This window comes from Tenrec ecaudatus, chromosome 16, assembly GCF_050624435.1.
Source record: "Tenrec ecaudatus isolate mTenEca1 chromosome 16, mTenEca1.hap1, whole genome shotgun sequence".
NCBI lineage: Eukaryota > Metazoa > Chordata > Mammalia > Afrosoricida > Tenrecidae > Tenrec > Tenrec ecaudatus.
Window position 1 is genome coordinate 46,717,827 of NC_134545.1, and position 13,803 is coordinate 46,731,629.

The 13,803-nt window shown below is 43.4% G+C and overlaps 1 protein-coding gene across 2 annotated transcripts in view; it reads right to left on the reverse strand.

Annotated features, from left to right (window-relative positions):
• MCU (mitochondrial calcium uniporter) overlaps positions 1-13,233 on the reverse strand; it is a 201,061-nt gene extending 187,828 nt beyond the window's left edge. For both annotated transcript variants that reach the window (XM_075533600.1, XM_075533599.1), the window contains exon 1: positions 13,060-13,233. In XM_075533600.1, the coding sequence (XP_075389715.1) occupies positions 13,060-13,212 (153 nt within the window). In that variant the 5' untranslated portion in view covers positions 13,213-13,233. The remainder of the gene's footprint in view (positions 1-13,059) is intronic.
• Between the last annotated feature and the right edge of the window lie 570 nt (positions 13,234-13,803).

A 13,803-nucleotide genomic window follows, 5' to 3' on the forward strand; every position in this document is an offset into this window, starting at 1 on the left:
CAGAAAGGAATTAGTTGCTGGGCCTAGGGGCTCAAGATCATAGTCTCCAGGGGCAAAGTCAATTGGTTCAGCCTAGTCCACAAAGAATGTTCTACATCCAACCTGTGAGGCTTACGTTCCGGCACTGTACCAGACAATGATGGTGACCCTGCTGGTGTCGCTTCCAGCATCACAACACACAAGTCTCCACAAGAGGCAAACTGACAGATGAGGGCTAGAAGGATACTTAATGAGATGAGGCTAAAGCGCTACTGTAATTCTTGCTAAGATATAGATAGTATTTTATATAGAATTTTACAATAATTCTTTAAAAACAAATTTTTAGTGTGGTTGGGTGGACTTACAAAGTAGATCATCAGTTTTAAAGTCAACATTCATACATATTTAGTTTCAGCTCATTCATTGCAATCCTCACAATACAGCATCCCTAACCCCACCCCTTTTGTAACCCTTTTCAAGGGATGTTGGCTTACTGACATGGATATAAAAGTAAACCTTTGGGGATCTTCATTTGCTAATATGGCACTACTAAAAGAAAATGAAGAAGAAGAAAGAATTACATAACATCCACCAGTAGTCAGGTATAAATACGGAAGGTATAAAGTATGAAACTAGGAAAACTTAAAGTCATCAAAAAGTAAAATGGAACACAAAAAGATAGGCATTAGAGTTGAAATGACGGGTATTTGGCCATTTTGATTCAATCACATGGTCTATCATGCTAGGAATAGCAAACTGAAGGGGAATGCCATCACTTTCATCTCCAAAATGAACGTTTTAAGATTTACCCTGTGGTGGGGCAGGAGGAAAGTAAAAGGAAACAGAGGAAAGCTCTAGGAAGCAAAGCTATGGATAGATGTATAAACATAAATGTGCATTTATGTAAATATGTTAATTCATAAAAATAGAGGGATTGGCCTATGAATATATATTTATATGGCAATACATTGAGGATGTGAACGCACTCTGGGCCTCTGTTCAAGCCCTTCCTCAATGCTAGAATACTTGGTTCTAAAAACCTGGCATTCTTGTCAACTTGTCAAGGGGTGGAGTCTAGCCAGTCAATCAGGTTGCAGCTTGATGACCTCCTTCTGGAGGCACAAAAGAGATAAATAACTCATTGGAGGCCAGATGAAGTAAAAGGAACTGAACAGAATTGCTTCTCAGTCTTTTGGCTAACATTAAATGTGTAAGAGCAGAACAGAAGATTTCAATGGCAATTCATGATGACACAGCAACATAGCATGATTTAAAACCCTCTCATCCTATTAATTCAATCTGCATGCTGATCAAATAAATAATCCAAGACACTGGACTACTTTTAGAAGAACACCGATGATACACAGATGACACAACCTTTCCTGAAATTAGAGCGGAATTAAAGCACTGACTGCTGAAAAGCAGACTCCAACTTTCAATATAGATTACAGTTCAGTATAAAGGAAACAAAAGTTCTCACAAATGGACCAATAAGCAACATCAGGATCAGTGGAGAAAATGTTGGAGTTGTCAAGGAATTCATTTTGCTTGAATGCACAATGAACACTTATGGAAGCAATAATCAAGAAATCAATGGACATATTGCACTGGGCAAATCGTTCACTCGCTGTCATCAAGCTCATGCCGACTCATAGCAACTCTATAGTGCAGGGTAGAACTGCCCCTGTTAGTTTCCAAGACTGTAACTCTTAATGGGACTAAAAGTCACATCTTTCTCCTGAAGAGCAGCTGGTCGTCTCGCACTGCTGACCTTGTGGTTAGCAAACCATCAGAGCTCTTCAAGATTTCTTTAAAGGTATTTGGTAGTTACATAATCACCTGTCAACTTCTGAAGGGGTGGAGTCTTGCCAGTCAATCAGGTTGCAGCTTGATGACCTCATTTTGAGGCACAAAAGAGATAAATGGCTCACTGGAGGTCAGATACACTCTGTCTCTGCTTAGTCTTCCTGCTGGCAAGACATATGGAGATGCACTGATAGAGCCAGAGCTCTGGAGCTGGAGGAGCCACATGGAGACCCAGGTCAGCACTGAGATGCTTCTACTGCCACTGGATCCACAAGACTTTCCACTATTGGCCTGTGATCTTCCTGCATTTGGCATCATTGCATGTGTTGCCTTGAGTCTGAAGTGGAATTTATAGATTAGTATCAGACATATGGACCTGATCTGGACTGAGCTGGGATGTTTTCTTAATATACAATTGCTCTTTTATATAAAGCTCTTTCTTATACACATATGAGTGTCTATGAATCTGCTTCTCTTGTCTACCTGGACTAACACAGGTATTAAAAGCAAATGTCACTTTGAAGAATAAGGTGTATCTGATCCAAGTCACAGTATTTTCAATCAACTCACGCATGTGAAAGCTTGGCAATGGATAAGGAAGACCAAAGATGAATGGATGCCTTTGAGTTATGGTGTTGGTGAAGAATATTGAGCATACCACAGACTACCAGAACAACAAACAAAATCTGTTTTGGAAGAAGTATAGCCTGAATGCTCTTTAGGAGTAAGGATGCCAAGACTTGTCTCAGAAACGTTAGACATACAATTAGTACAGCCTGGTCTCTGAAGAAGGACGTCATGCTTGGTAAATTACAGGACCAAATAAAAAGAGCAGACCTCCAATGAGATGGACTGACACAGTGGCTGCAACAATGGGCTCAAACAAGAGGAACGGTGAGAATGGCATAGGACCAAGCAGTAGTTTGTTCCATTGTATACTGGGTCACTAGGTCAAAACCTATCAACAACAATTAGGTATTCTTATTTAACTGACTAAAACATGAAGACTACAGAGATGGTGTGAAGCGTCCAAGGTCAAACAGCAAGTTAATGGAAGAGGAAGGAAAACAATGTACCTTTTACTCCATTACTGGTACATGTGGCTGATGCTCTTCCATCACTTTGGTGACTAAGAAACGCAAATCCACATGCGTGCGCACATACACACACCACCACGTCTTCATTTATTTAACTATGTCAGGAAGCTTTTTTTAAAACAAAAGCTCTCTGATGGCACAGTAACCCTGTGCTCCCATAGGATTTCAGGAGGGTCGCCTACTCCGTGACAAATGCAGTCTTCAGTAAAGCAAAGATTGCATTGTCTCCAAAGAGCAAACACGGACTTTTTATTCTAATCCAAAGAGACCAAAGCAACCCAGTAAGTTGCCTCATCAAGTAAAATGCTAGTAAATCATTCTGAATAATTTGTTCCCAGTCATAAGTTTTAATTTTTGCTACCTCTCTAAAGAAACTGAGATAACAGAAACAACTGGAAATATTATATAGTTAATACGTAAAGAAATGTTAGTAAAATATTTAGGAATAGGAAGCTTAAAAAAGAAAGACTTTTCATACATTCATATATTACAAAAATGGAGAGTTAAAGAAAGTTTTAAAAAGTATTAAAAATACTCCTCTAATTAACAAACATAATATCAAGAGTTTCTGGATATAGCTTGGAAGAATATAAGCCTAAGAACACACCTACCCCTGATTTACTGACATGGCTAGTTTCCAAAGTCCAGGTAGTTAAGTGAACATCAGAATTATGTGTAAAATTATACAACTTCCTTCCTTGATGCCTTCTGGGGTATTCCTACAGACACTGGTGATTTCCAGGGCAGAAGATTTTATTTTAATCTTTTTATTGGGGGCTCGTACAATTCTTACCATAATCCACACATGCATCCATTGTGTCAACCACATTTGTACATTTCTTGCCATCATCATTCTCAAAACATTTGCTTTCGACTTGAGCCCTTGGTATCAGCTCCTCATTTTCCCCCTCCTTCCCCGCTCCCCTCTCCCTCATGAACCCTTGATAATTTATAAATTATTATTATTTTATCATGTCGTACACTGTCTCACATCTCCCTTCACTCACTTTTATATTGTCCACCCCCCAGGGAGGTGGTTATATGTAGATCCTTGTGATTGGTTCCCTCTTTCTATCCCACCCTCCCTCCACCCTCACCACTGGTCCTGAGAGGCTCATCTGTCCTGGATTCCTGTTTCCAGTTCCTATCTGTACCAGTGTACATCCTCTGGTCTAGCTGGATTTGAATTAGCATCATGATAGTGAGAGGGAGGAAGCATTTAAGAACTAGAGGAAAGTTATATGTTTCTTTGTTGCTACACTGCACCCTGACTGGCTCATCTCTTCCCAGTGACCCTTCTGTAAGGAGGTGTCCAGTTGCCTACAGATGGGTCTTGGGTCTCCACTCCGCATTCCTTCTCATTCACAATGATATGATTTTTTGTTCTTTGATGCCTGATACCTGATCCCACAGGATGGTGTGCTTCTTCCATGTGGGCTTTGTTACTTCTGAGTTATATGGCTTCTTGTTTACCTTCAAGCCTTTAAGACCCCAGATGCTATATCTTTTGATAGTGAGGCACCATCAGCTTTCTTCACCACATTTGCTTATACACACACTTTGTCTGATTGTGTCCGGAAGGTGAGCATTATGGAATGTCTGTTTAATAGAACAAAGTGTTCTTGCATTGAGGGATTAATCTACCTTAATACTAAACCTATAAATATATGCACATAGATCTATTTCCCCGTCATCATATATAAATATATTTACATATGTACATGCCTGTATTTAGACCTCTATAAAAGGGCAGAAGAATTTTGCAGTTAACAATAGGTTTCAGCATGCTCGGCCAGGAGTTATCCTCCTCTCACTGAACTTCAAGGTTCACCCCACCCTCCTCAAGTACAGCAGGACCCAACCCCCAACTCCTTCACACCAGGGTGCTGACCCAATCACTCCTCGGTGAAGCCTTCCCCAGTGCTCTTTCTCAGGCAGGCAGGCCTAAATGCTCCCAACTGAGGCTCTGGGGAAAACCAAGCATAGCCACTCGTGGTCTTATTTGCACAGCATCCTGCCCAGAGCGAATTCTGCTGGACACAGTTCAGGGGCATCTGTCTTCCTCCAGTGGCCAGCGCTGTGTTTAAAAACTGGGAGTTCACAGAATATTTTCTGAATGGCTGTAGGTTATCTAACCTTTCTAGGTCGTCATTTTTTGTTTTTCATCCATATTTCCTATTGTAGATTACACTGGACAATGGTATAAATACTCAGTAATTACCAGGTTTACTTCATGAAACCGTTTTTTGTTTTTAGGCAAAACCCATTTTATCTGTTAAGTAAGTGTGGAGTGCTGAGCTGTGGTGGGTTATACGTTAGGTTGCTAACTGAAAGGTCACTAGTTCAAACCCAATATCTGCTCTGGGATGGAGAAAAATAAAGCTTTCGACACCTATAAAAATATACAGTCTTAGAAATCCACAAGGTCAGTTCTACTCTGTCCTATAGAGTCGCTATCAGTCAGAATCGATTCAATAGAAGTGAGTTCATCGAGTGATGATTCAGAATGAACTGGATGGTAGTGCTTTTTTATTATTTATTTTTTATTGTGATTTGAGTGAAACTTTACAGAGAAAATTGTTTTTCCATTCAACAATTCACAGTCACTGATTTCAGTCCCCACAATACAACAATGTTCTTCCCATTCAGTCCTTGTGTCTCTTATTTCCATTGGTCCCTCTTTCCTATCCCTCCTTCCCGTCTTCAGAGCTGTATCCATGGGTGAAGGCTGTCTTTTGATCCCTTTGGTTCATTGCTCTAAGTAATAGGTACCCACCTAGTGTTATTATTGTTCACCTTACAGACCTGCCTATCTTTTGACTGAAGGTTGAGCCATAAGGGTAAGTTCAGTAGCAGACCTGAAGGGTGTCTAAGGGCCACAGTCATGGAGGTTTCATCAGTCTCTATCAGACTAGTAAATCTCTTCTTTTCAATTAAGGTGGAAACATTTTTTAAATCCCAAACAAAATTGCAATTTATCCTTTGGAAGGACAACTAGACCCTTATCAACTATTAAGTGGAGAGGGGCTTGAGGAGAGAGATTTAAGAATTGCAATCAAATGGTGAAATCTCAGAAAAAAAAATTCAGTTGGTGAAAAGAAAGCAGGACCCCACCAACACAGCAGCATGGTCTGGCCATGCTATCGCCAGCCTGGGCTTACCTCCCAGCTCTAACACATGTGTCTTGCCCATCTGCGCATGCCTACTTCAGAAGTTAATCGGTCCCCACGTTCCTCATGCACAAAACCTAGACAATTCCGCTCACTGGGCTACTGCGAGAACTGAACAAGACAAAGAGATACCCTCCTATCTCAGATGTGTTCTTCTCTACTGCTCCTCCAGCTACACAGGTGAGGCATTTCAAGCTAACCTTTCTCCTTTCTAGTTCTGTGACTAATAACCAGTGGGGTAAACTTCCTCTGAACTAACGTTTAAAGCAGACATCAGTGCTCTTAAACTCTGTAACACCACTTAGGCCTGACGAAGAAAATAAGAGAAAAGTTAAGAGATCTTGTAACCTATAAGGCAGTACAGTTCAGGAGAGTCCATCCACAACCCTCTGGACACTGAATAGGCTCCTGAACAGTTTTCTGGCAATTATTATTGGCGTTCCCCAAGAAGCAACATGGACTGGAAGGTCAAAAAGGTGAAAACAAAACTTTAGTACAAAGATGAGAAAGACAAATATCCTACTCTTCTGAGTTAATACATACTATTAATGTAATTAAAGGACTTTTGCAAAGGCTTTTATTTTCTAGCGCAATGTCAAAATGCCACGTTTTATTATCCAATTATGCCAGAATTGTATTAGAAAAAATTCAGCCGTAGCAAGCTCTTAGACCCAATACGTAATGTAATTCATCAAGCTATATTTTTATTAGTATAAAAGATTCAAGCCCATACATAGTCTATGGGCCAATAATTCGCTAAACTTATTAAAAATTACTTTCAGTTTTGCAAGGCTATCTCAGTGCAAGTTGTTAACAAAGTGCAAATTGTAAAAAAAACATGGATTGTTTCCTTATAAGAGTGGTTCTCAACCTGTGGGTCACGATCCCTCTGGGAATCGAATGACCGTTTCACAGGAGTCGCCCGATTCACAACAGTAGCAAAACAACAGTGATGAAGTAGCAACGACAACGTTATGGTGGGGTCCCCACAGCACGAGGAGCTGTATGAAAGGGTCGCGGCAGGAGGAAGGTGCAGAACCACTGCCTATAATGTTCAACCTGCAGAGGACAGGCTTTTTAACAGGTGTCATCCTTGATCTAAATGTAGGAATAATTACGCAAAACTGACTTTCAGTTAAGAACTTAGTTTAAAAATCTTGACCCTCACCTCACTTTTCAAAACTAGCTGATGCGTTAAGAAGGTTTAAAATGAGGCAAAGATTGTGTAATTTAGCAAGGCAGAAGATGTGTATTAACTGGAGGGACTGCTAAGGAAGGAGCCATTTCACCCCTCTCGCATCCTAGTTTTGTCAGCCTAAGGCCTTTTCAAGCACTAAAATCTGAGATTCTTAAAGGCGCATGCCTTCTAGGGTACCATTTTAGTATACATACCAACGTCCTATTGCAGTGGTGCTAGCATATCCATAAGCCAGGCTACAGAACTCAGTAGTCACAGAAAGAATAGACCATATAACAAAAACTATCTCAAGATCTTAAAATGTAACCATGTCCTTAATCACATGGAAACAAACAGTCACTTTAAAGAAAAGTTACAGGGGCCCAAGGATAAGCATTAAAAGAAATAAAAACAACATCCAACCAGTATTTAAATAATGTATCAATTAAGTGCTACTGCAAAAGATCATGACCATTTCTTGATATCAACCTGAAACATGAAGCATTCCTAAAAACAAGCCCTGGTACTGTAGTGAGTTGGGAATTTGGCTGCTAACTACAAGGTCAGCAGTTCAAAGCCACCAGCCACTCTAATGGAGAAAAATTAGGTATTTTTAATCCCATAAAGATTTACAGCCTCAGGAACCCACGGAGGCAGTTCTACTGTCCTCTACGGTCACTAGGCGTCTGAATCAAGTTGATGGCAGTGAGCTTGGCGTGCTTTTTTAAATCAATCTATTGTCTTTGACTTTGCTTCATTCTCAATGTTGCATTCATTTGGATTTTCAGAGTACATAGTTTCATAATGCATAATACAGAGATTCTTGGACCTACTTCAACTAATCAGAATTTGTTGAATAAATCCAAGTTCACATATTTAAATAGTGAATGGTTTTCAAAAATAAGTAAGATTTTCAAGAGGAGCAAAAGGATGACTGCTTCTGTAAAAATAAAGGAAGTTCACAAAAGCTTGACATTATGATAAGATAAAATAACATCTGGCAGTCATCACACTTTTGCTGACTTTGGGTAGAATGCGAGTGAACCTCTGCAGAGCTGGCGTGACACCACTCCACCACCAACAGCAGCGCAGGCAACTCCACTTGGAGCAGGCGGACAAATGTAGCCACCGTAGCAGCAGGCCAGTGAACCACTCAAAACAGGGGGGAAGACCGGAGACAACAAAATCTTTTGATTGGCAAAAACAGACAAAAGGTTTCATACCCAACTAAGTTGGTCTGAGTGTTACCTAGGTACCTAGCACTGTGCTGGACTCTATGAAAGATACAAGGTAATAAGATATACAATCTTGACCCTTATCTCCCCAGGAAGATAAGGGGCCCACAAATGAAACATTTAGAGAACAAGCCAGTGTCAATCTGTATTCTGAGAACAATAGATCTCACCAGAATTCAGAGATGGCAGAACAGAATAATGTCAATGGATTAAATACAAACTAGGATTTATCCTCAAATTAAACCTCTATTTAAATTACCTTTAATCCCAGGCCTGTCACTAAGTACATACATAATCTAACAAAACATCATGAAGCCTGTTTTCTCATGTGTAAAGTGAAGAAATGCGATTCAAAATAAGTCCTGGGTCACAGTCTAGCCGGAAATGGACCTTAGAGGTTAGAGAAGCAACTATTGTTGTTTGTGACCATCCAGTCAGCCTCTAATTCATAGTGACCCAGTCCCAATTCTGCACTATCCCTATGACAAGCCATGTGACCCACAAGTTTTCATTGGCTGATTGACAGTAATAGATCATCAAGTCCTTCTTCCTAATCCATCTTAGTCTTGAAGCTCCAATGAAACTTGTGGAACATCAGAGCAACAAGCAAGCCTCCACTGACAAACAGGTGGTGACTATAAATGAGGTCCACTAGCTGGGAAGGCAAGAATTCCACACTGAACCACCATGTCCCAGGAGGATGATCAAGGGCCAATTGAGGCTACAATTCAGCTACCAAAACTGCATAAAGATTCAGTACAAATGTATGGGACATACGGAAACAGCACAGGGACTGGGCTCAAGTGTGGTGGTGTATTTGATCTGGGATGGGTCTGGCAGAATAAAATGAGCCCGACCATAAGGAACCCAATGGTTTAAAATTGGGACTTGGTTCCGTCTTGGGTACTTTAACTTTTGTTATAACGCTAAAGTTAAATTGGAGCACTCTCACCACTGTTACAAAGTACTACGTGAAAGGTAGAGAGACATCCACTAACTTATAATAGTACAATGACAGACTTAAGCAAGAGATTTAGTAATTCAGACTAGCCGTTGGCCATGAAGAAATGTCAACAACCAAGCTGTCATGATGAAAGATAAGATGGCTTGATTTAGCAAAGGCATTACACAGCTCACAATGACAGCCAATTTTCCCTCAAAGAATCGCCTTTGAAAACAGCAGCCACCTTCACAAACCATACAGAAAGGCATGCAACAAACACTTTACATTCATCTTGGTTACAGTCACAAGCTAGGGAGCAATGCAGGCGCTCTGCGAAGAATGAGGAAAATTACACTCGATGGTGCTGATGGTGCTAAAAATACTGAATAAGCCTCGGTCTCCTTCCTCTTAATTTACTCATGAGGTTTTAACTTGGGGCCAGGGGGGCCAGGCGACAAGTCATTTTTAGAACTTTAGATTGTGTTTACCAATAACTGAACTACTGCATTGCTTTGAACTCAGTCTCCAAACTTGGAAAACGTGGATTTCAAAAATCATGCTCCTGAGGTGCTGATGCCAAGGGCTCAATAGAAAGTAAATGTCTAGAAAATAATGATGGCAACATGTGTACAAATGTGCTTGATACAACTGATGTATGAATTGTTATAAGAGCTGTAAAAGCCCCCAATAAAATGATCTTAAAAAAAAAATCAGGGCCACCAAGGAGAGTAGAGATACCAGGAGGATTAGGGGAGGGTAGAGGGGATAAAAGGGGTATCAATCGCAAGGATCAATCTAGAACCCCCTCCCAGGGGGAAGAATAACAGAAAAGTGGATGAGGGGTGATGGAGGACAATGTAAGATATGAAAAAATAATCTATAACTTGTCAAGGGTTTATGAGGGAGGGGAGGGAGGGGGAAGAAACAGGGAGCTGATATTGGGGACTCAAGGGGGAAGAGAATGCTTTGAAAATGATGATGGTGGCATACGTGCAAATGTGCGGGACACATTGGAGAAATGTATGGATTGTGATAAGAGATGTAAGAGCCCCCAATAAAAGTATTTAAAATTTAAAAAAAAAACAGCTTGCTCCTGTAGCAAAAATTTGACCAGCACTGTCACTGGTCAATAAGAGAGAGCCCTGAGCTGCTAACTGCAAGCCGGTGGTCTGAACACACCAGTCACTCCACAGTAAAAGAGGAATATTTAAACGTCTTGGAAGCTCAAAGGGGCAGTGTATTCTGTCTGACAGGGCCACTATGAGTCGAAAAAGACTGTTTTGCTTTGGAGTTGGTTATGCCCCCTGGCTCTGGTTACCATACCTACTACCACAGAACAAACATGGCAAACACTGGACTTGTGATCTAGTCCAATGCGGAGTGCCATCTGCTGTCCACACACAGGATGTCTCTTTGCAAGATTCAACCTTCATGTCCCTCGGGGACCTTTAGAAGAGCATTTGTTTTTTTCTGGGAAGGTAGTTGTTGCCATGTTTGCTTAAAACATGTGGCCTCAAATGAGCATCTACTTACAGGAGTATTTCCTTTCATCCAGTTTTGAAATACCAGTACTTTGCTAACAGTTAATTTTACAAGGGGAGAGAGAGAGATGTGAAGGAGCAATTACACTTTACAATAAAAAGAACACAATACTGGGGTTAAAATATCTGGAAGCGGCGAGAGTTCAAATCTGTTACCTATCAGTTCTTTCCTCTTTCTGGAACTCAATTTCAGCCATAAGTTGTCAAGACATGAAGAGTTTACATGGGCTCTAAAATTGCTTTCCATGTTAATGTCCTACAAGGCAGCAGAGAGCATCAGACAGACAAGGGGATACACGATAGCTTTTGAGTAGCAGTTGAAAAGATCTGCTCACATATTTTAAAGAACCAGAGCCGTTTCTCAAGATAGTACAATGGCAAGTTCATTTACAAGTCACCATTGCCATAGCATCTCTGCCCTTCAGAAATTATACTTCCTTTTAATTGTCCTATCAGTTACAAAGTCAGCCCATCACTTTTCCAAGCCCCAGAATAGCTTAGAATAATCTCTAAGGACACTCACAGCCTGGCAGATTCACATAGTAGAAAATACATGAAGCCAAAAACAAAACCCATAAATGAATATCACATCCAAACACCCTTTAAAAACAGAGCGGAGTCAGAATTTATCTTACTGAGACATCGATGGAAAGACAACTGGAGACGTCTGCAAACAATTTGGGTGAGAAGAGAATGCAATCAGATTTTTTAGTGTCCTTATGTTTTAAGGGAACAAAACCATAACTGGAGGCTATGAAACATGCAAATCTAAATTGAACTGTAGAGAACTTGGCTCTCACCCAAGAGCTCCGGCAAAGCAATATGCCGGTATGCCAAATGTGAAAAACTACAATTTTCTCACAAAAATGAGGATAGGGTCCACGGTTCGAATGATTAACAGCAGCGATGCCCCCTCGCTCTTGCAGAAGAGCTGTCCTTTACATAGCTCTTGACGCCTAACGTGGTGCAGTCCAGGTCGTTGGGGTGTGCTCCCTGAAAACCTCCCCTTCAGCTTTCTCTCGAGAGCCCGGTGAGCAGAACAAGACGTGGGTTTTTTTAAGCGCTGAAGGCTCTAGTTTCTCCCCAGCTGTGGTCCTAGCACCACGCTAATAACAGCCTGAGGAAATAAATAAAACCTATAGCTTGCCCTCAGAATTGGACAGAGACCAACATATATGGGTTCAGAAAGTCCAAGGGAACTGAACCTGCTGACTTGTTATGGTCATGAACTTCATGCCAAGTTGATGTCGTGTAATGTGAAAAAATAAATCACGCACACACACACAACCCCAAGCCTGTTCAAATAGAAACTCCCTCTCAGTGCCAGCCAAGGAGTCTCCGCAATAACTGGTTAGTACAACCCCCCAATCCACCTCTTGGAACAACTTGTCAACATTCGCTTCTCCCCGGCCAGCCAGCGCGGCACCCTCCCTTCCTCAGGCACGCCCTCTACGCGGACCGCTGAGGTCCTTCAAGGAACCCAGAGGCGCTTGCCCCTCGGAGCAATGCAGCATCCATCGCAAAGGAGCTGGGTCCCCACGCACACGCGCAGGAAGTCACAGAGGGGGAGAAAGTTTGATTGTCCTTCTTGCCCACCCCGCCGAGGGCGGGAGAGGACGAGGCGGCGGCCGCTCGGGGTCCTGGGCGGCTCTCCGGGGCATTCCCAGCAGCATGGCCCGAGCACGCTGCTGCCCAAACGCGGCAACTCGGAACGCTCCCAGCCGCCCGCCCGCCCGGAGCAGGGAAAGGGACAACTTGCATGGGGCCCGTTCCCGAGCCCTGGGCAGAGCTGTTAGGAAAGAGAGGGCGGGAGGGACCCAGATCGGGGGCGGGTCGGCGCGAGGTTCAAGCCCCGTCCCTTCCCCGCCCCGGTGTCCCCAGTCCTGCGGGAACATCCCCGCCGTCGCCCCTCCTCCTCCCCGGCTCCCTCCGCCCGCCCGCCTGCCCGCCGGCCTCCTGGTCGCCGCCGCAGGCGCCTGAAGGGCACGGCGGCTCCTCGGGGCCGGGCAACCTCGGGAGCGGCCGGGAGTTGAGGTAACTCGCCCGCTGCCCCGGCGGCCTGCCCGCCGGCGCCGCCCCGCCCTCCCCGGAGCCGCCCGGCGCTCGCTCACCGTCCGGTGCTGCTGCTGCTGCTGCTGCCGCTGGCGGCTGACGCCCAGCCCGGGGAAGCAGCCGGCAGTCAGCGCCCCGCAGCCGCCGGCGCCCCCGCCGCCGCCCCGGGAGGAGAGGAGCAGGAGGAGCGATCTACCTGCGGCAGCCGCCATCTCTCAACTGGAAACGGCGCCGGCCCAGGCAGCGCAGCGGACGGCCGGGGCGGGGCCAAGAGCTGCCACTCACGGCCGCCGAGCCAACCGCCGCTCTTGGCCGAGCGAGTGAGGCGGGGCTTCCTGCAGGGCCCAATGGGCAGGCGAGAGAAGCAGCCTTCAGGCTGCCTGTCACTCCCAGAGTTACCTATAGTGGGACTTAGTCAATTCCAGGCAAATTCCAGGGAATCTGTAATTGGCACCCGAGCCCCTCAGAATGACAGCGGTAGAGATGGCTGTTCGATTTTACTAATCCTAACCAGGGATAGAGCTATGGTAGGGGTAATTGAGGAAATAGAGATTTGTGCAAAGCTGTGTACTTAGTATTCGAAGTTGGCAAAATAAGCATCAAATTAATAACCATTAACTAGATATGCTGTAACTCCCAGTGACACGCCCCGAGTGATCACTCATAACTTAGATATGCTGAAAGTAAGCCTATATCATGGAGTGACTCATTGACTGCCATGTGTAGCGTAATAGAGGAGGGGCAGAATGATTACGATAGCAAAGTCCCAGAATTTGAGCACATGCCTTTAGAGTCAGTTTTCA